At 46.3% G+C, this 23604-nt stretch overlaps 1 protein-coding gene across 1 annotated transcript in view; it reads right to left on the bottom strand.

Moving 5' to 3' along the window:
- Positions 1 to 4589: 4589 nt before the first annotated feature.
- Positions 4590 to 23604, bottom strand: part of LOC144764056 (uncharacterized) — a 46091-nt gene continuing 27076 nt past the window's right edge. The window contains 2 exon segments of the mRNA XM_078650209.1: positions 4590 to 9071; positions 9073 to 11426. Coding sequence (XP_078506335.1) covers positions 8508 to 9071; positions 9073 to 11019 — 2511 coding nt within the window. The 5' untranslated portion in view covers positions 11020 to 11426 and the 3' untranslated portion in view covers positions 4590 to 8507.

Consider the following 23604-nt stretch of genomic DNA (forward strand, 5'->3'; position numbering starts at 1 on the left):
AACGCAGTAATGGGGCCCAGAGGTGTCCAATTTAGCCATCAATTGAGGGATGGTGTATGCACGATGTATATACTTGAAGGGCAGGAGTTTGTGTCAGTAATTTGAGATCAGTTTGGTCTGCTCGCAGCAGAAATACCAGACCCTGTCGGTTATAGGGTCTTACAGGGCCACCCCCCTGGCTCCCCGGCCCCACCTCTCGAGAGCAGGTTTAAGTGATAGAGCAGCATGATATAGCCGTGAAATAAGGTGGGCACTATCCGGGGTGGAGATGACTAGTGTCAATAACAGGAATTCGGGGGGCTTCGAAAGAGCAGTCGGGATCAGGGAACGGTATGCAGTTGATGTATAATGAACATGTCCATGTGTGAGTTGGTGCGGGGGATGCAAAAGTGCACCCTCTAACAAGTCCCTTAGTGTGGTCAGCCGGCAATCAGTCAGGGTGCACTCATACACTTCTCAGCAGTTAGAGGCAGCCAGGGGTTGTCGGCCCGTGGAATATGCAGGGAATGTAGGTAATCAAAGCCCAAGTATCTTTGAAGCTTGGTCCATGCCCAACAAGTAGTGGAGAGGGTATGGATTTCATTAACTTTTCTGGGCAGCCAATGCAGGAGAATTGTGGGGAGAGGGGGAAAGACATATCTGCGATCCCTCGGGTTTTACAAACTGTAATCAGGCATCATAATAATACCAGTGGTACTCAAAATGATCCTGCACCACTAAGTAATAAAGATAAAGATCTGGTACTTTGAAGCCACCTGGCGCGTACTATAAAGTCAAGGTCTGCCACTTAATCCTGCGCCCCTAACCTGCCCATACCAGCCGTATAAGGATGCCAGGCAGCACATCGAAGAAAGCAGCAGTTAGTGCGATAGGAAAGTAAATAAATGTAAGAAAAACGGCAAGAACAACGATAATGGCAGCATAATCCATTTATCCACTAAGGTTTTTAATTTATAAATTGCGGGACCGTAATTCAACCGAATGACTTCAGTGCTGTGGTGATGCAGATAAATGCCAAGGCACTTAGGTGGGTCAGAGGCAGAGCACCATTTCAAAGGGAACTCCAGCGCGCAGCTAGTAATGGTGTTGGTTAAAGGGAAGATTTCCGACTTAGCCCAATTAATTACAAGTCCAGACAGCGCCCCAAAGCGAACCACCTTGCAGAGGAAGGGCAGCAGATTGATTACTGGGTTTCTGATGCATAGCATGTTGGCAGCATACAGAGAGGCCAACCGGGGACCTCTGTGGATTTGAAGACCCCATGCCAAATGTCTCTCCTGCAAATCAGTGGTGTAACGAAAGTTTAAGGCCCCCCCTACAATGTACACAGAGGGCCCCCCGCTCTGGATTTAATACAGAGCACTCATGCCTAAGTACTGTGTTGAGGGGGGCCCCCTGCAGCTCGGGGGCCCCCCTACACCGCAGGAGATGCGGGGGCCTGTGTTACTACCCTGCTGCAAATGCCTGCCAAGCAATAATGAAGATATGAAGATAAGGTGGGTGCCACAGGTTAACATGAATTGGTACAACAGGGTGCCATTAATTTTAACTTGGGTTAGAGGTTCAGCATAGAGGAGTCTGACCAATAGAAGAAAATCCCCAGTTTGGCCAATGCCGTAAATAAAAAAGGTCACTCCAGAGTCATACTCCTTCTATGCGTCTAATAGCAACACCACAGCAGCGAGCTCCAGGTTAATCTGATCATGGACAGCGAATATGGTACGCAAGTTAAAGGAAGTTGACCATTCAGAACCGTGGCCAATATTTTATTGTCGTGGTTCAGCAGCGATAACAGCCTGTAAGAGGAGCATTCGTCAGGTTTGCCTGACTTAAGCATCAGTGTTATCACCGCCTCGCGTAGGGACGGGGGAAGTTTCCCGTTTGTGAGTGACTCCGCATAGACCTAGAGAAGATGGGGGGACAGCTCGGTCTTATAAGCATTGTAGAAGGCACCCATTAGGCCGTCCAGGCCAGGGGCACAGCTACTGTTCAGATAATCAATGGACTGTGCTATCTCCTCACAGGAGATCGGGGAGGCAAGGAATGACTGATGGCTGGAGTCAAGCTACACCATGGCCACCTCCGCCAGGTAGTCAGCAATAGTCTCTGCAGCGACGGCGCTGTGGGAAGAATACATCTGGGTGTACTAGTCAAGGAAAATGGCAGAGATATCATCCGTGCCAATGGCCACCGAGTCATATCACAGTTTGGAGGTGCGTGATGAAGCCTGATACGGGGGTGCCGTATACCAGCCACAGTGCGATCCGGCCGCTCACCCTCTCTGTACACACATGCGCATTTATTAAGGTATTTGTAGGCTTTCCTGTTTTCAGTTTCTATTTTTGGTAAATTCTGGTGGGGTTTTTTCAGTGTTTTTAATACCTTAACCCCTTCGATGCTCATGACGGAACGGTTCCGTCATGAGCTACGGTTGAGCTGTGCTCATGACGGAACCGTTCCGTCATGACCACGCCCGTTTTCATTAGGGCCCAGCACCGGAGGGGGAAACGCGGTCGTGCTGAAAAGGTTAAAAAAGTGGTTACACATTTTTACATCATTAAAAAAACCAGAAGTCTTTTTCCAGTGTTTAAGGAATGTTTTACATTTATTATTGTTTGCTTTCTGCACTGATAGTGCATGTGTATAGACAGTGTGGGTAGAGGAGGTCCAAATATATTTTTACAAATCAAACTTATTGTAGTACATCATACAATACTTCTTTAGTGAGCCTTTGGTGATGCATGTTCGCTCTTTCCTTCCCATGTAAACGTTTATGTATCAAAAGGTCCTCTTAACATTGGCACTTGAGATGAGCAATGCCAAAACAGCAAGTACATAATTTGCTAACTCTGGCCACTGACGTAGCTTTCTATGCCAATACTGATGCACCTGAAGATTGTGATTCTTTCAGGCAGGTACTGCAACATATGCGTCGAACTATACGCATATTCCCTCAGTTATTGAAGAGGTCTGAAATGAAGTAGTACTTTTCAAACTCCAGAGAAAATCCCCCTTAATGGAAGGGATCTATAACTTGTGCAACATACCTCAGTGAGGCTTTATTGACTTCAAATGCATTAGTAGGTGAAGGGACATTTCTATGCATCATTGCAAGATTTTTCTCATGCACTGTAAAATAAAATTTCCTGAATTGCTCCTCAACATTTCTTTGCTTAAAAAGTGATAAGCATTCTAACATGGAACATCGTGCAGTGCCAAAGTCACTAAAAGTGTCGCCCAGTCTACTCTCAAGGAGATGTTTCAAGTCTACACCAATTACGCTAAACACTTGGTAGACAAAGGTGTTTTGAGACTCTAGTTTTTTGATAATGTCCACTACAGCAGTCATGTTTTCCTGTAAAAATCTGCAAGAATGCAGTAGAGCATAGGTACACACAAACTTTCTCTCGGGGGTCAAATGTACAGTGTGGTTTGTGGCCGAGGGCCGCACCGGTGGGGGTGGGGTCAGTGGGGGAGGGGGCAGGGCTACAGCAAAAAAACTGTGACCATGAGGTTGAACACAGGCCCCTGCAACGGAAGCATTCATCCACTGAGCCACCAGACTCGGCATACACACATTTCTCTCTCTCTCGCCCTCTCTCTCTCTCTCTCTCTCTCTCTCTCTGTTACCCTCTGTCTCTCTCTTTCTCCCTCCCTCTCTCCCGCACCTTTGTTTCTCTGTCTCCCTCCCTTTCTCTCTCCGTCTCCCTCCCTTTCTCTCTCTGTATCCTCCCTTTCTGTCTCCCTCTCTATCTCCCTCTCTCTCTGTCTCCCTCCAGCTGTCGCCCTCCTCCCTCTGTCGGTCTCCCACTGTCTGTCTCCCTCTGTCTATCTCCCTCAATCTGTCTCCTTCTGACTCCCTCCGTCTGTCTCCTTCTGACTCCCTCCGTCTGTCTCCCTCTGCCTCCCTCCCTATTTCCCTCTCTCTCTGTCTCCCTCCCTCCCTCTTTCTCCCTCTCTCGCCCTCTCCATCTCTGTCTGTCTGTCCCCATCTGTCCGTGTCCCTGCCTGTCCCTGTCTCTGTCCCTGTCCTGGTCTATCCCTGTCCAGTCTGTCCCGTCTGCCCCTGTCTGTTTGTCTGTCTGTGTCTGTCCCTGTTGGTCCATGTCCCTGTCTGTCTCTGCCTCTGTCTGTCCCCATCCCATCTGTCCATGTCCGTCTGTCCCTGTCCCCGTCTGTCCCTGTCTCTGTCTGTCCCTGCCCCATCTGTCTCTGGCCCCGTCTGTCCCTGTCCCCGTCATTCCCTATCCCCACCTGTCCCTGTCCCCGTCTGTCCCTGTCCCCATCTGTCCCTGTCTGTCCCTGTTCCCGTCTGACTGTGTCCCTGTCTGTCCGTGTCCCCATCTGTCCCTGTCCGTCTCTGTCCCCGTCTGTTGCTGTCTGTCCCTATTTCTGTCTGTTCCTCTCTCTCCCTGTCCCTCTCTCTCCCTGTCCCCGTCTGTCCCTGTCCCCGTCTGTCCCTGTTCCCATCTGTCCCCATCTCTGTCTGTCCCTGTCTCCGTCTGTCCCTGTCCCCGTCTGTCCCTGTCCCCGTCTGTCCCTGTCCCCGTCTGTCCCTGTCCCTGTCTGTCCCTGTCCCCGTATGTCCCTGATTGTCTCTGTCTGTCTCTGTCTGCCTCTGTCCCTCTCTCTGCCTCTATCTGTCTGTTTCTCTCTGTCTCTATATCTGTCTGTCTCTATCAGTGTCACCTCACTCCCTGCTGCCCTCTGACACCTCACCTGGCTCTCAGTCCCTGCTGTCCTGTCACCCTGTCACTTCGCCCCTTGTGTGTGTCAGCCCGGGCTGAGACAGCTTCCCGGGCGCACATACACAGCCACACCCCAGTACTTCACAGGTCTTTAAAAGACCATTTACATGTTAATGAGGCTGTGTTGTAGCTCACAACTTCTTAGCGCCCCTGCAGCTTCACTCTATCACCCGGCCCCCATAGAGCCGTCTCTCTGAGTCCACGCTGCTGCAGTAGAGTTTCCTGACACACACAAAAAAATAAGAGAACACAGGTGCCATGTCTGCAAGGTCCGCGGACCTCCAAGGAAGGCTTGCCGAGCCGCTGGTGGCCCGCAGGCCGTACTATGAGTACCCGTGCAATAGAGTGTACTTTTTTCACATCACCATCAATATGCGACCAAAGATCCTCACATTTCTTGCCTTTGGCATCATTACTAAGCAGCAATTCGGTAAACGGTCATTCCATGGATAATATAGCATTCACAGCCTCTAGGAATGAGCACCACCAGCTAAATGACACAGTTGGGATGACTTTCTGTGATGCCCCACAAAACACAAAAGGAGAAATATTTGCGTTTTAGTTACCGTGCATAATGAAACAGTGCACCAGAATGGACTACAAAGTCAATAGTATTCTTCATTAACTCTGAAAATTATAAAGATGCTTTAAGCATGCCACCTGGCAAGTATCTCTTACATGGAAGCACTTCAGTTCAGGTATCGATTTTGACAGGTCATCATACAACTTTTTCAAATATGTAGCTGAATTACTGCAAATACAAACAATATCACTCCAATCTTTGTTGAACTTGGTAACAACTTTTTGCATCAGCATTCCAAGTGACACTGCGTTTCATATTTTCTAAACATCTTGTGTTATGTTTTCACCACCACTCCAGATGCTTGGTGACAGCACTCCTTTCACATATACCTGACACTACAATTTGCATTAAATGTTTAAAGCCTGGGGTGTTCGGCAATTCACCTACTATCAATACTGACTCGCTAGAAAAGGGGGCTGATTTATCAATGGGTTTCACCCATTTTCTGTCTGTGGGAAAATATGATGGAACATACTGGGAAAGATTATTATGAAATCAGCAAGTTGACCTATCAGTGAAAGAATCAAACGTAGTCAAAATATCAAATATGATTTTGATAGTTCCTGATTCTCTACTGCTGATAAAATAATTAAATAAGACCTAAAGCATTTATCTAAACCTTGCATCTGTAGACCAACGACCACTAAACAGAAAAGAAGCAACAGGAAGAAGAAACGCTATTTTAGTGATATCCCGAAACAGCAACACTCAGCATAATAATGTTAGACCAGTCTTTCTTGCTGCTGCCTTGTATAACAAAGTTACATTTTATTGGACGAAACAAAAATTACTTTCACTCACCTTTTCCTTTCTTTGAATGGCATTTAATTTGTTATTGCGAAGGTGTTTTTTCAGTGTTTATATGTTTGCACTGGTGAGGGTTAATTTCCTTTCGGTGGGGATTTATCAGTTATTATATTATAAACAGGACAGCCTAGGTATTTGTTTTCACTGGCTGCCAAGTCTTGAAAGTCCTGCATGAGAGATGCGCATCAAGACAGCATAGGGCGGCATCTAGGCATGGAGCTTGCATGTCTAACTCTCATAATGCCCTTTCAACCTCATCCAGCTCTCAGCGTACAGACCGAAGAGCATACCTCAATGTTTTGCTATACACCTCCCCTGATGTAGGCCTTAAAGGTGTCCCAGAGCGTAGAATAATGTTCAACTGAGCCGGTGTTTATATGGAAATACTCTGTTATTGATTCACAGACCACAGCTCTAAATACGTCATCTAACAGTGCATTTGAAGGGAAGCACCATGGGACACGAGGCATCATAGACCCTGGAAGCTGCAATACCGGAGAGTGATCGAACAAAGTTCTGGGAAGATGTATATTATTAGCAAGTGCTAGAGCTAGCTTGGGAATTACATACCAGTTGTTAATGCGTGACCACGTGCCTTGCGGCGCAGAGAAGAATGTTCAACCTTTTTCTGAGTGTCTTTAAGATGCCAAGCATCCTTAAGGAGGTTAAAATGCAGTGAGGGGTGAACTGTTGATGGGAGTGTGACTTAGTGAAAAATCCAGTGCCCGAGGTGTCTAATGTGATATAAAATCTCCCACTAGGAGTATGGTGTGGTTGAGCATTCAGTCAAGGTGAGATGTGAGGACTGTGAAAAAAGTCGGGGAGTCTACATCAGGCACATAAATATTCACTAGAGCAACGGGCAAATTACCCAACATGCCATGAACCAATAGGTAGCGGCCCACTTGGTCAGCTGCGACCCCTCGAGTGACGAAGGGCATATACCTATGTATCGCTATACATAGTCTTCTGGAGTATATGCTGTAATCAACAAGGAAGTTTGTTCCGCAGGTAGCTGTGAGCCGACTAGGGACACCAGGGGGAAGGTGCATTTCCTTCAGGAACGCAATTTCGGCTCTATGTCTGGATAAATATGATAGTACCTGGCGCCCCTTAAACAGGTTGGATAGTCAGCGCACATTCCATGTGATGTATTTATGTGGTATCTTTCCGCTCCTGTAGGTGTTTCTGGCATTTAACTAATCGTATATTTGCAATAATAATGCAAATGATACCCATGTTCTGGAAATGCACTCTATGTGTAAAGATTCCTTCCCTGGTGATACAATCAAGAGAATTTTCAAGAAACAAATCATATGAACTACCCCGTTCCACCACCCACATCGTGAAACTACCAATCTGCTCCCGGTGCATCCCATCATAATAAAAATCAACAAGAAAGAAGCACTTAGCAGTGAGTCATCCTAGGTGAGGGTGTGAAGCCTATGGACGAAAAATTTATATGGCGTATAAAGGTAGGTCAATGCATTTCTCAGTGTCAATCACCACCCACAGAAGCGCCAGATCTCCATATTGGGCAAGTCGACTTGGCCATCGTTTGCCCAACACCACGGAGTGTGTTGCAGACCGAACCCGTCAACTGACAGAGCACGCCTTGGTCAGCTTTTATTGGGGGGTGATGGAGGACCAGTAGCTCCAATACCAGTAGATGAGGATGGGCCTAAGCGGTTTTGCTTGCAAAAAGTAATGGTTTCAGATGGGGTGTTGAAAATGTGCGTTTTACCATGGTGCTGAACTCTTAGAGGGGCAGGGTAGAGCATGAACTATTTTACGTTGACTTTTGCCAGGCTGCCATTCACATCGGTAAATATACGGCATGCTTCCTTCACAAATCGGCGTGAAGTCTGGAATAAAAGATAGGGTCATGCCCTGGTGCTGCACTGTGGATTTCTCCCTGGTGAGGTGCAATAACGTGCCAAGGTCTTGTTAGTTGAGGAGATTGCCCATGACCAGTGCGTCTGAGCAAGGTGTGGGCCAAGGGTCCTGTGTGCCCTCTCAAGTGAAAACATGGGAGAGGACACGTCCCTGCCAAATATATCCACGTATGATCACGTGTCTCGTGTTGGTATACTCTGTCACCCCAGAGATGCGATGTTGTTCCTAAGGGACCTTGCTTCCAAATCCTCTGCCTTCACAGCTGTAAGTTTCAGCATTTTCTCCAGTTTGTCTATGTGCTGGAATCAGCAGCATTAGTGTCTTTGAGATCTGATATGTGTTGGTTGATGCAGCTTTAGGTGGTGCTTCGCTCTAAACGCTTTATTACATTCTGTAACATTATATTGTTTCGCCCCAGTGTGCACTCTCTGATGTAGTATTAACCTTTGCAGTGTAATAAAGGCCTTGTTGCATTAAGTGCAGTCATACGGTTTCTCCCAAGTGTGGACTTTTTGATGTTGCTTTAGCCTCCCATTTGTTATAAATTCCTTGACACATTCTGTACATTTATATTGTTTTTTCCCAGTGTGGACTTTTTGATGTCGCTTCAGCTTTCCATTTGTAATAAATGATTTATCACATTCAGTGCAGTCATACGGTCTCTCCCCAGTGTGGACTTTCTGGTGTTGCTTCAGGTCTCCGTTTGTAATAAATGCTTTGTCACACTCTGTACATTGATATGGTTTCTCCCCAGTGTGGAATCTATGATGGTGCTTCAGCACTCCATAGGTCATAAATGCCTTATCACATTCAGTGCAGTCATACGGTCTCTCCCCAGTGTGGACTCTCTCATGTAGTATTAACCTTTGCAGTGTAATAAAGGCCTTGTTGCATTCAGTGCAGTCATACGGTTTCTCCCCAGTGTGGACTTTTTGATGTTGCTTTAGCCTTGCATTTGTTATAAATTCCTTGACACATTCTGTACATTTATTTGGTTTCTCCCCAGTGTGGACTTTTTGATGTTGCTTCAGCTCCCCATTTGTAAAAAAATGATTTGTCACATTCAGTGCAGTCATACGGTCTCTCCCCAGTGTGGATCTTCTGGTGTCGCTTCAGCTCTCCATTTGTTATAAATGCTTTGTCACACTCTGTACATTGATATGGTTTCTCCCCAGTGTGGATTTTCTGATGTCGCTTTAGCTTTCCATTTTCATTAAATGCTTTGTGACATTCTGTGCATTGATATGGTTTCTCTCCTGTGTGAATGTTCTGATGTCGTATTAATTTTCGCTTTGTAATGAATACCTTGACACATGCTGTACATTTATATGGTTTCTCCCCAGTGTGGACTTTTTGATGTTGCTTCAGGTCTCCATTTGTAATAAATGATTTGTCACATTCAGTGCAGTCATACGGTCTCTCCCCAGTGTGGACTTTTTGATGTTGCTTTAGCCTTCCATTTGTTATAAATTCCTTGACACATTCTGTACATTTATATTGTTTTTTCCCAGTGTGGACTTTTTGATGTCGCTTCAGCTTTCCATTTGTAATAAATGATTTATCACATTCAGTGCAGTCATACGGTCTCTCCCCAGTGTGGACTTTCTGGTGTTGCTTCAGGTCTCCGTTTGTAATAAATGCTTTGTCACACTCTGTACATTGATATGGTTTCTCCCCAGTGTGGAGTCTATGATGGTGCTTCAGCACTCCATAGGTCATAAATGCCTTATCACATTCAGTGCAGTCATACGGTCTCTCCCCAGTGTGGACTCTCTCATGTAGTATTAACCTTTGCAGTGTAATAAAGGCCTTGTTGCATTCAGTGCAGTCATACGGTTTCTCCCCAGTGTGGACTTTTTGATGTTGCTTTAGCCTTGCATTTGTTATAAATCCCTTGACACATTCTGTACATTTATTTGGTTTCTCCCCAGTGTGGACTTTTTGATGTTGCTTCAGCTCCCCATTTGTAAAAAATGATTTGTCACATTCAGTGCAGTCATACGGTCTCTCCCCAGTGTGGATCTTCTGGTGTCGCTTCAGCTGTCCATTTCTTATAAATGCTTTGTCACACTCTGTACATTGATATGGTTTCTCCCCAGTGTGGATTTTCTGATGTCGCTTTAGCTTTCCATTTTCATTAAATGCTTTGTGACATTCTGTGCATTGATATGGTTTCTCTCCTGTGTGAATGTTCTGATGTCGTATTAATTTTTGCTTTGTAATGAATACCTTGACACATGCTGTACATTTATATGGTTTCTCCCCAGTGTGGACTTTTTGATGTTGCTTCAGGTCTCCATTTGTAATAAATGATTTGTCACATTCAGTGCAGTCATACGGTCTCTCCCCAGTGTGGACTGCCTGGTGTCGCTTCAGCTCTCCATTTGTAATAAATTCCTTCTCACATTCAGTACATACATGAGATTTCTCTCCCGTGTGGATTTTCTGGTGTCGTTTTAGCTCATCATTTGTTTTGAATGCTTGAAGACATTCAATACATGGATATGATTTCTCTCCTGTGTGAACTTTGAGATGTCGTATTAAGTGTGGCTTTCTAGTAAATACCATGTCACATTCTGTACAATTATATGGTTTCTCCCCAGTGTGAACTCTCTGATGTTGCTTCAGCTCTCCATTTGTAATAAATGCTTTGTCACATTCTGTACATTGATACGGTTTCTCCCCAGTGTGAACTGTCTGGTGTCGCTTCAGCTCGTCATTTCTAATAAATACTTTTTCACATTCTGTACATTGATACGGTTTCTCCCCAGTGTGGATTTTCTGGTGTGTCATTAGGCTTCCACTTGTAATAAATGCCTTATTGCATTCTGTACATATATATAGTTTCTCTCCAGTGTGGATTTGATAATGCTGCTTTAGGTTCTGCTTCCGTCGGAATGCTTTCTTACATTCTGTACATTTATATGGTTTCTCCTCTGCTTCGACACTCTGATGCTGCATTAGGTCTTTCATTGCAAAGAACATTTTTCCACAGTCAGTCCATCACTATGGTTCTTCTCCTGTATTAAGTTTACGATGTTGTACTTGCTTTCTCTGCTCAATAAATGTGTTTTCACATTCTAGATATTCATACAGTTTCTCTCCTGTGTGTTCCTTCTGGGACCATGTTAGATATTCCTACAAAATGAGCACCTCATCAGACTTGCTTCAGTATGTCAGTGTGTCATGTCTTCTATGTCTATCAGCAGATGCCCAAGAGCCAAGTACAGACCTCATTGGGCAAGTAGAATTTTCTGATGTATAAAAAAGACTTTGGCAAGGTACCAGCCTTCCAGGGAAGAGATTTTGAGGTATACTTTTTTTACATCACTTCCTTCTCAGGCGATGTCCAATGTCTTTACCTTTTTCGCTTATTACTGCATTCATTTCACCTGTTAGATTAAAAAAAGAAACACTGAATAAGCTTAAATGTAGAGTCCATCACAAACATCTATTGGCATTTAATGAGACATTTAATTGTCCATATAGACAAGTGCGCTGAAGGAAGTCTAGATTACACATTCAATGTAAAGATGCAGTATGCAGAGTATTGGGATACAATCCTTCGGTGATATAGTTTTATCGAGAAGTGTGGACTCAGGGAGCAACCATGACATCAGAGAAGGTTCCTTGTTCAGTGAGTGAGACAGTCTCCCCACAACACACTATAGTGTTAATTCCATGATGACAAGATGCCACCATTTTTATTCAGGGAATGCTTCCTATTATCACATAGCCTAACATAATACAAGATATGGCCTTTTCCAGTGAATAGACCACGTAACACACAGTTTTTAATTTTTTTTAATGGAATTTGTTAAGCGCACTGCTACCCCCGCCGGAGGTGTCCAGGCGCTGTGGACAGCAACGGTAGTGACCCAGGAATTAGTAGCTGGAGAACAGATATGTTTTCAATTTGGACCTAAATTGGAATTCTGATTCAATCAGTCTTAGATTAAGCGGAAGGGAGTTCCATAGCTTAGCAGTAACCACCGCAAAGGCTCTGCCTCCTCTTCTAGAGCGATGGAAACGGGGGGAGAGCAAGATACGAAGGTGGTTCGATCTGAGGGCACGAACTGACTGGACCTGCTTCAGTCTGTTTCTAAGATAGCCCGGTCCATTCCCATTCATTGCCCTAAAGGTTAGGACCAGGGCTTTAAACTGGATGCGATGAGAAATCTGGTAGGGGACGTGGCATATCAATCTTGCCGCCGCGTTCTGGACAATCTGCAATCAATGACGTAGATATGCAGGAGCCCCTACATAGAGGCTGTTAGAGTAGTCCAAATGGAAAAAGATGAGGGCGTGCACGACGGTCCTCATCGAATCCCTGGACAGATAGGGGGAGATCTTTTTAATCAATTTTAATTTGCCAAAACAGGCAGAGGTAACCTTTTGGATTTGGGTTTTGCATGACAATTCGTTGTCAATACAAAACCCAAGATTCCGGGCAGCATTGGCGGGGGTGGGTTCAGCTCAGACGGCCACCATGTGGAAGACAGCAGTGGGGATTTCAGATTAAAGAATAGCACCTCTGTTTTATCGGTGTTCAATTTTAGTGTATTCAAAGTCATCCATAGAACAATGTTAGTGAGGCAGGATTTAAAATTGGCGAGCCCTTTGTAAGAGTGGTCTCTAAATGAGAAAATCAGCTTAGTATCATCAGCATAAGAGACCACTCTCACTCCACAGGCCTCAACAACCTTCGCCAATGGTGACAGGTAAACGTTAAAAAAGAGATGGCTGAGCGCCGACCCATGAGGGACTCCACAACCAAGGGGTTTCTTCTCTTTTGACAGGTAGGGTCGACACCACACCTGTTGCGTTCTTTCAGACAGGAATTATTTTATCCATGCCAATGGTGAACCTCGTATCCCCATATCATGGAGTCTATCCAATAATATGGAGTGAGAGACGGTGTTGAAAGCCGCGGACAGATCGAGGAGCACCAACATGGACACCTCGTCTCTGTCCACGCTCTCTCTTATAGTCTCTGTTACCTCCAGCAGGGCTGTCTCTGTGCTATATCCGGATCTAAAACCGGATTGTGTATCATGCAAGAGATTATTGGATTCCAGGTAGTCGGCCAACTGTTCCTGTACTACTTTTTCTAAAATTTTAGCAGGTTTCGGTAGGAGTGATATAGGCCGGTAATTGCTAAATACAGACGGATCAGCATACGCGTTCTTTAAAATAGGGATCAACATTGCCTGTTTCCATTCCTACGGAATACGCCAGAGGAAAGAGAGGTATTCCAGATAGAAATTAGAGGGGCGGTGATGATTGGTGCCAGAGTCGTGAGTACTTGAGCCGGAACAGGATCCAGGGGAGAGCCTGATTTACATTTTTGCATTTTAAGTAGGGCAGAGTCCCTTGCGATGGGTTTGAACGCATCAAAAATGTTTACACTTGCGGGTAAACTACGTGCCCAACAACTGGTCTATGTAGTGTAGTTGAGCTTATATAGCGCACAGCTACCCGCAGTGGGTTTCCCGGCGCTTGCTTAGGGAACCCTTCCTGGTATTCCCCTGTGAGATAGCAGGGTATCCACAAGGTGAAAGTCAGGCATCCCGCCGCGAGGGGCCGTTGTGGAGATTAAGCAAGCTATTGCCCAGAGTCGCAGAGTGTGAACCCGTGAGTCGAGGAGGCACCGGGGCGAGAATTATCGAGTCCGTGGAATTTTTAGCCCAAGACCCGCCGAGGCGGGGAATTGAACCCTGGTCCAGGACCGATCTCAGCTTCCGGGTCTGCTGCCTCTAACCCCTGAGCCACACTTCTCCATCTATAAAGCCTTGTCGCTGGAGAAGGCGCAAGCAAAGCTTCACCACACGCGCCATAGAATATATGAATGCGGAGATAGTGCAGGGAGAATGCTTGCCTGGCTGGAGCGCCGTGACCAGGGGTCCAGATGGGTATCGTCCCTGACTGGGCCGGATGGCTCTACGATAGTGGACCCATTGGACATAGCGGAGGCCTTTGCCGATCACCTAGAAAGTGTCTACACTGCAGGCAAGTGCTACACGTCCGACGAATCCAGACAACTTTTGGACGAGATGCACCTTCCGACGCTCTCAGACATAGATAAGGTGGCCTTGGATGCTGATATCACTGCGGAGGAACTAACCACGGCCTTATTTGCCGTTAACTCTGGCAAAGCCATGGGCCCAGACGGGGTCCCTGTAGAATTTTTGAAAGGCATGGTCCCTGACATCATTCCACATCTCCTTAATATGTTCACTGACAGTCAAGAGGCTGGGGTCCTCCCACTCGCTCAAAGAGTGGCTTCCATTGTAGTTATACTTAAGCCCGCTAAGCCTCCTACTGACTGTGGCTCTCTGGGCCTGCCCATCTCCCTGATCAGTGCAGAGGCCAAGGTCCTCGCCAAGCTCCTGGCTAAACGCCTTCTCCTGGTGCTCTCCTCACTGATACACGATGACCAATCAGGTTTTCTACCAGGCCGCAACACAGCGTTGAATCTTCGTAGAGTCCACAACATCGTAAGTCGCCGATCTACTCTGCAACACGATGCGGCCATTTTGTCCCTTGACGCCACGATGGCGTTTGACTCGATCGAATGGCCGTATATGTTCGAGGTCCTCCGCCGTTTTGGCTTTGGTCCCCACTTCATCAAATGGGTGCGATTGATGTATACGGACCTATGGGGCCAAATCCGGGTCAACAATCATACATCCCGGAGATTTGAATTACACCGAGGTACCAGGCAGGGATGTCCCCTGTCCCCACTACTGTTTGCCCTCACCCTGGAGCCCCTGGCTCACTGGATCCGCACTGATAACTCCATTAGAGGCCTTTACTGGAGGGAAGAGGTTGTAGATAAGATTTCCCTATATGCGGACGACATCCTAGTATACGTGTCATCTCCTCAATCCTCTATTAATAGTCTGTTCCATGTCCTTTCCAACTTTGGTAAATATTCATGGTACTCTATAAACTGGAACAAATCAGTGCTCTACATGCTACACGGCCCTCCGCCCCATTTGCCATGGGGTTTCTCTATCGCAATCGCTACTGATGGCTTCATGTACCTAGGTATTTTCATTACATCGGATCCCAAAGTCTTTTACGAGCGCAACCTGTTGGGCCCTCTGCGTCGACTCCGGGGAGATGTTGCCCACTGGCGGTCGCTCCCGCTGTCACTCCCAGGGAGAGCGGCGCTCTTCAAAATGCTGGCCCTTCCACCATTTTTATATGCCCTGCAGAACTGCCCCTTTGTGGTTTCAGATTCATATTTCCGAGCGGTGGAGAGTGAGATCCGACTTTTACTTTGGAATGGGGGAGCCGCTCAAATCGCCCTGACTAAACTCTTCCAAGGGTGGTACGATGGGGGCATAGCTCTACCCAACCTCCGTCTCTATTATTGGGCCTCGCAGCAGGTGACGATTAACCAGTGGCTGCATGGTTCGCCTCTGAACCCGGCCTACCTCCTGGACAAATGCCAAACTGGGCGTGAGAGATACCTGGGTGCTCTGTATAGTAACCCTTCCAGAACTAGATACGTGGGCCCAATGGCTCACACAGTAGCTATCTGGCGTAAGGCTAACAAATGTTTGGGATGGTCTGACAGGCTTACCTTGGCAACGCCACTATGGTCGACACAGAGTCTGGGCTCCTTCTGTTTCCTCCAGGGCTTCGATAGATGGGACACGATTGGGATCTAGGAACTAGGAGACCGTGTATGTAAAGGAAAATTGATGACTTTTACTGATCTCCAGACTAAATATGCCCTTGCTCCTACTGAAATCTTCCGCTATTTGCAAATTAAACATGCCATTCTTGCGGTGGTCCCGGACCTTACCACCTTGCCGGTGACCTCCCCTCTGGAGGACAGACTGCTGTCGGAGCCTCCCCCGGAGAAGGCCATCTCCCTTACGTATCGCAAATTGTGTAATAATCTTCCTGGTCCCTTTCGATCTCTGAGGGACAAATGGGAGAACGACCTCGGTCCCTTAGAAGACGAGGACTGGCGCTCGGCCTTAATGTTCCCGAGAGAAACTGCTATTTGCCATAGGTTTAGGCTAATACAACTGAAAGTGTTGCATAGAGCGTACATGTCCGCCCTCACCCTGGCTAGGATAGGACGACGCCTGGATCCCTTGTGCCTGCGAGGCTATGGCCTTCCTGGTACTTTTTACCACATTTTATGGGAGTGCCCGGAGGTGCAACAGTTCTGGAACAGAGCGCTTTGGAAGATGAACGGCTCCCTGGGTAAGCCACTGCCATCGACGCCTAGAGAATGTGTCCTTAACATCTGGGGGGCCAACGACCTGACGTCCCAAGGGCTCCAATGGGCTGCGTTGGGATTCCTGTTGATTAAACGCTCTATAGCTATGAAGTGGGGATCGCCTGAGGGGCCGTTGGGGTCGGTTGGATGGCTGAAATGGATCGTTGTATGATTGCAGAAAAGATAGTGTACAAGATTAGAGGGTGCCCCAAAATATGGGACAGGAAGTGGGGGCACTGGAACGCCTACCGAGGGGAAATATGTGATTCTCCTACAGCTGAACTGGCCATGTCCCGTATTGGACCTGTGGGTGTAGGTACAAGGTGACTAATGACTGTTATGAGATATATTTTACCCGAACGCTGTACTGCAATCCTCAGAACTGCTCTTGACTCCGCTTTTATTAGTTGTTTATTTCTTTGTTTTGATAAAAAGAAAACAGACCACCACTACTGCCTTACAGTTTTGTGTATACCTTCTTGCATTGCGCCGCCGGACCCCAGGGATGTCGGCTGAATGGCTGTGTTTTCTTTACCAACATTATGTAGCAAACTGCCCGCCCTTGGGATGTAGGTGTATTACTATGTCTTTTGAATTTGCACAATAAAGGTCTTTAAAAAAAATATATGTTTACACTAGCCGGGGGGTGGGGGGGGGGCTGAGCTGAAATGCCCTCATCATGCCCCCTAATCGGTGTGAAGGAGGAGAAAATATCAATGATTTTATGATGAAAAAACTGTGAGAGACCGTCACAGAGTTCTTGACTAGGTTTGGAGAGACGGGTAAGAGCTGATGGTTTTGTGAAATCCTTCACAATTTGATAGAGGGTTTTGGCCGAATTATCTGCAGAGTTAATTTTGTTGGCGAAATATTCTTTCATCGTGGCCTGTTTTAATTTATGAAACTTTTGTAAAGCAGTTCTATAAGTATTTTTGGCAAGAGGATCGTAGGTGCGTCGCCAGAGGCGCTCGAGTTTTTTACATTTACTTTCTGTCCGTAGGTTCGGGGAGAACCATGGGGCCGAGGGTTTCAAGCGGGCAGAAGAAAGGGGCAGTAAGGGGGCAATAGCATCTATAGCTGTAATGAGAATCATATTGAACTTCCTCACATCAGCGTCTAAATCCTCAGAAGAGCGCCAATCCTAGTTTGAAAGTGCTGGTTCAAGTGCGTCACATGTGACTTTGTACAATTTTATACCCAGATTCGGTATTCCACTGTTCATGGTCAGTGGGGGGGGGATAGTCAGATTGAAGGGAATGAGCGAGTGGTCGGACCAGGTCAGGAGAAGTGGTGGCAGAGTAGAAAGGGCCAACAAGTTCGTAAAAACCAGATCTAAGGTGTGGCCTGCCATGTGGGTGGGGCCATGAACTCTATGGTCCAGGTTTATTCCAGCTAGCGTTTCAACTAGGGACCTCGATTTTAGGCAAGAAGTATCATCCACATGTAGTTTGAAATCACCTAAGATGGAAAAATGTGGGTGTTTTAGGGATAGGTCGGCAAGGGTCACTAGTAACTCAGTGAGATGAGAAGGCTGTGTGCCTGGGGGGTTATAGATTAGGACACCAGCAAGGATCAAATGAGTAGGATCCGTAATACTGAAGTACATCGTCTCAATAGGGCCTGTATTGGTTAATTTCCTGGAGGTTATTTTCCAGTGGGACTGTAAAATGATGGCGATCCCACCTCCCGCTTTTGTCCCTGGCCGACTGATCCCAACAAAATGGTAATCTGGGGGAATTGCAAGCGAGATGTCTGGGTTAGAGGAATCTTTGACCCAAGTCTCAGTTAGAAACATCAGGTCCCATGAGTGGGTAGTAAGTGAGAGCCAAATTTCACCTGCGTGTCGCGGGAGAGATCGACAATTGAGGAGACAAGCCTTTACCTCTCTAGGAGGCTCACTGTATGGTTCCTTATTGCATCTTTTACTCGGGCAAATAGTGAGCGCATCTAGAAGGAAGCAGCAGTCCTTGCAGACAAAGTGTTCGACGAGTAGCTGAGAGGGGTTGCACATAGTGCCGCAGCCACTGGTCTGTGGCCTCATAGCTAACAGTTGAGACCTAGACCAGCATATTTTCCTTATTGTGCGTCCTCCGGCAGCCTGCCTGGCGCTGGTCGCGGCACAGGCGCGGACGGGCGGGCGCAGACGGGCTTGCCTTAGGCGTGCTTGCCTTAGGCGCGTCCACTGCGCGTCCGAAAATGCATCTCATTAAGTGGCTGGCGCACTGACCCCAGACTCCACCCTTCCAGCGTCCAAGTTTGTGATTGGTCGCCCCGCCTACCCTCCACAGCAATCGGCCAAGCCCATGGTGGACCGGGGTAGGGGGAGGAAGTAGCTGGCGTTACGAGCGAGTACCGGGGGAGTCAGACACACAGTATCACAATAATGACAGTAAACATATGCAACAGCTACAAGGGAGTCCTTTATACTTCCAAACAGCCCGGGATAGGACCCAGACAGGTAATCTGAGCATCTTCCACATAGTGTAACTCTAGAGATCCGAGTCTCTGACCAGATCTACACATGGAACACGAGATATACAATCATTTTAAACGCACACTGTTAAAGTCAATATGTCTCACCTTGTATACGTGCAGGTTTTCCCAATGTTGCATAACATTAGAAAAGATTTTTTTTAAAGTGCAACGATGTGGCTACTGTTGCCTCATTCTGTAAGCATACAAATTTTGCTCCACAAATGTGCACACCTGCAGAATGACATGTGCACCATTTTCTGTTTGGACTGGTGTTAGCCAAGACCTCTTATTTTGCAAAAATTGCATGTATAATTCACTTACTTAAAGAGGCTTTCAGCCATCCTTCCATTGGTAGGTTTTTGTGCCATTCACATTTTGCTTCCACCCACTACAGAATACAGCATACTGGAACCACTGGCCAACTTCACTTTGAGTGACAGTATTTTACTCTTTCACAAGAAGGTGTTTTTATTTATTGTCAATGTTTTTGTTTATTAATAATAATTACTGTCTTATAACCCCTTCGCCGTGCGGCAAATTCCACCGCAGTGCCAGGGGGGGGCGGGGCTGGGCATGGCCCTGGGGTACTCAGGATGGCTACCGGCCGTCATGAGTCACAGTAGGCGTGTGCTCATGACGGCCGGGAGCCGTCCGAACTCCGCCCACTGATTAATTCTCCCGCACAGCTGGGGAATTAACCACACGCGGGTGGAGCGGCAACATTTGGACGGCTCCCGGCCGTCATGAGCACAGGCCTACTGTGACTCATGACCGCCGGGAGCCGTCCTGAGCATGGAAGGTGTTAAAGAGCACAGCTACCCGGGGAATGGTTTCCCAGAACTGCTTAATAATTGCGTTAGCTTTGCCTATGTTTTCACATCCTCATGTGATAGCAGGATGCTTTCTAGCAGCTATTCACAGGACAGGACGCATTCCAGCTTCATCAGTTCCTGCCTCCAACTATTTGACTTATTGCGGCATTCAATACAGTATACCATCCAGGGGTACTAGAGACACTCAAGAACTGCACTGGGATCAAAGGCATTTTCCTGACATGGGCCACGTCCTATCTGCAACATTGTTCTCAACAAAAACAAAACCACAGCGGTCTCTCAAAGCCTGCACTAGTTTCACATGGAGTACCTCATGGTTCAATCCTCTCTCCAGACCCATTTAATCTCCTCATGGAACCCCTCCCAGTTATTCTGATCCAAGCTGGAGTCAGCTATCACCTATATGCTGATGTCACACAACTCTACTACAAAATACCATCACCCGGAGACATCAGGCATTTGAATGCCACACTAAATAAGATACAAACCTGGTTAAACACCAATTACCAATGCTGAACCCTAACAAGACTGAGCTACTACTCTTTTCCCCTAAACATAAACCTTTACCAATCCAAGAATGGCTAAAGAATTTGAACACACTAAACTGTTCTCTTTCACTTTCAAATTCCGTCACTGAAGGAGCACATCAACAACTTGAAATGAAATGAAATGAAAAGACAATTTGTAAAGCGCGGTGGCTACCCTAAGGCGTCCTAGCACTGCAAGAGGTCATGCTTGAGACAGAGGCGCTGAAAGCTACTCTGGTTTGTTAAAGAGCAGGGTTTTTAGGAGTTTTCGGAAGGCAAGTAGTTTGGGCTCTGATCTGAGTGTGAGAGGAAGGGCATTCCAGAGCCTAGCGGGATTGTGAGAGAATGAGCGGCCTCTGTATCTGGCTCTCTTGAATCTGGGTATTATGGCGAGGTAGGAGGATCCTGATCTGAGTTGTCTGTTGGGATGGTAGTCGGATGTCAGGGGGTGATTGATGATGGGTCCTGTTCCCCAGTAAGAACGATGTGCAATGCACATAGCCTTGAATTCTATCCTTGCCCTTACTGGGAACCAGTGAAGATCTTTTAGTCTGGATTTAACCGAGACTCGCCGAGGGATTTGGAGAAGGGTTCTGGCGGCACAGTTCTGGATTATCTGTAGCTTATTTAGGGTGGACTGGGGGCCCCCGAGGTATAGGGTATTCCCACAGTCCAAACGGGACAGAATTAGACCTTGTATCATAATCCGTCAGGCCTGAAAAGGTAGGAGCAGGAGGATTTTGCGCAGGAGTCTTAGAAGGCCTAAGCAGGTGGCAGATAGTTTGGCCGCCTGGTGGTTAAAGTTGAGTGACTTGTCAACCATATGCCGAGGCTTTTGATCGAATCTTTGGGTGGAGGGGGAGGACCCAGACAGGGGGGCAAGAGTGGATCTATACTCTTATCAATGGTGTTCCCAAGGAGCATACGCTCCGTTTTGTCCCCGTTTAATTTGAGGCAGGAGGATGTCATCCATTCGGTGACTGCTTCCAGACATTTTTTCAGGCCATGGTGTGAGTTAAGGGGGGGATCTAGAGCAACCACTAGCTGGGTATCGTCCGCGTAGGTGACGATTTTTACTCCGAAGGGGCGGACGATCTCAGCCAGTGGGCTCATGTAAACATTAAAAAGGGTGGGGCTTAGAGAGGAGCCCTGTGGTACCCCACAGTTCAAAGGTTTGCTGGGGGAGGTGCATTCCCTCTCAAATACCTGGAAGGAACGATCAGAGAGAAAGGACCTGAGCCAGGTAATTGCCATTCCTGAGATTCCTATCCCGCTGAGTCGGTGCAGTAAGATGTTATGGTTTACAGTGTCGAAGGAGGCACTTAGGTCAAGGAGAATGATGGCTGTCGAACCTCCATTGTCCAGGATCCTTCTGGCCTCCTCCGTCACTGCGACCAGGGCGGTTTCAGTCCCATGGAGGGGGCGGAATCCAGTCTGGGACGGGTCCAGACTTGTGTTTGTCTCCAGAAAGTTTGTTAGTACGGCGTGGACATGTTTTTCTAGGAGTTTGCTAAGCCAGGACAGTAGGGAGATGGGTCGGTAGTTAGAAGGGTTATTCTGATCTAAGTTTGATTTTTTTAAAAGGGCTTTGACCATGGCTTGCTTCCAGGGGGTGGGACAGTACCAGTGTAGAGGGAGATGTTGAGTAGATCCAGAATGGTGGGTGAGATGTGATGGATGACTAGGAGAAGGATGCGCGGGGCGCAGGGTCTTTTGGTGAGCCAGACTTAACCTGATGCATGATGCTTTTTACAAAAGTGCCCGCGAAATCAGGGCTTGGTGGCAGAAAGCTGCCTGTTCTCCTTTTAGAGACTCTTATGCGCTGACTCATAAGGCAATAAAACTTGCAGAAAAAATGAAATGGAGAAAAGTTCTCTCTGAGGAATGGTCATAGGGACAAGTATCTCAAGCGCCGTCTTTAGATAAACCAAATGAAAAAGGAGCAGGTGGTGGACTGCAACTGCTTGTGTTGTTTAGATACATTTAACTTATTGCAGGTTTGTCAAATTGTTTATTTTTTATTTTTACACAGCTTCACTGGCACAAGGAGTGCTTTTGTGCAAAAAAAGAGAATTCTCATGTGAATTAATTTCAGAAGAATATCGTTTGCTTAAAATGATTTTAATAATATAGATGTGTTTGCTGTTTTTTGTTATAATTCTGGCGTTTATGGAACTTTTCACTCATATTTTTCCACAACGAGAGCTCAAGAAAGTTCTCCAGCTTTGTACACACACACATTCCATTTCCACTGCCCCTAAAGTCTGATTTTGTCAATGCTCGTCCATTGTGTATCCCTGGCTCTCGTTTTATACAGCATCTAACACCCTACACCTCGCCAGAGTTGTGGCACAGTCGCTTTAAAATAAGCCTTCTCAATTTGCATCAGAAAAAGAAAAGTAAACAACATTGCTATGTTAAAAGAATAAGGGGCAATTTGTCAGAAACCCCTGACCTCTTTGTCGAAGATAAAGGCCAAGTTAAGGGGCCGTCAGGCGGCTCCTTTTGATCGAGTATCCTGACTGGACTTGGCCTGGGAACTTCACTTAAATACAAATAATACAAGGGAGGTGAAGCAAAAGCACACAGCTTGTTATCTCTTCACAGGTGCTTAAGAGATGCGTGCTTTTGACTTTGTTTAGTCCCTTTATTAAGAATGCCAGGTGTGTGTGTCTGTCCAAGTGTCTACAAAAATAACAGTTTAAATAGTACTATTTTATTTCTTTTATAGCGCTACTCATCCCAATGCAGGGTGTCAGAGCGCTTTACATAACATACACATTAGACATTGATAAATCATGTAAGTGTGTAAATCAATGTACATGATATGTTACATGAGTCAGTGAGGGTTATAAGGTGTGGGAGTCACATGTCCTTCACAGCTCACTCAGCTATATTAGAAGGATTATAATTTATGAACTGCAATTAACAAAAGGATCTCTGTGTTCAAAGCAGTAACTTACTTACCTAGATAGATAAAAATAAAAATCTCTCATCTGCATGTTACGGATGTGCTTTGCAGGAGACACAGCCTTCTATACTACTTTGATGCTGATCTGGGACTACACAAAACACAGATCTCTCTAACAAAAGCTTTAACTTCCAAAGGTAATTCACCATTATTATTATTATTCCCTGTGATGTACTGGGCTCCTCTGTAGCAGATGCCTTAACCCCATAAAATATTAAAAAATTCAGACTTTGCAACCAATTAAGCAGAAGAGATTTACTGGCATGCTACTCCTTATTGCCAATTTCTTTGTGGCAAGTCTTTGAAAAAAAATATTATTAGTTGAGCAGGGGTGTGGAATTGTTTAAAAAACATTACTTGTTAAAGGGACAAAATTTTACAGAAATCTACTTGTCCTACAAATAAATCTACTTGCCTTACCTCTTCACTAAATCAATAGGATGAACGGGCAAAAGTGTATATTAGCTTGATACATTGAAGCTGCCATTTGGGAGAACAGTGTCAACAAAGAAGTTGCATATT

The sequence above is a fragment of the Lissotriton helveticus genome, chromosome 6 (assembly GCF_964261635.1).
Source record: "Lissotriton helveticus chromosome 6, aLisHel1.1, whole genome shotgun sequence".
NCBI classification, from domain to species: Eukaryota; Metazoa; Chordata; class Amphibia; order Caudata; family Salamandridae; genus Lissotriton; species Lissotriton helveticus.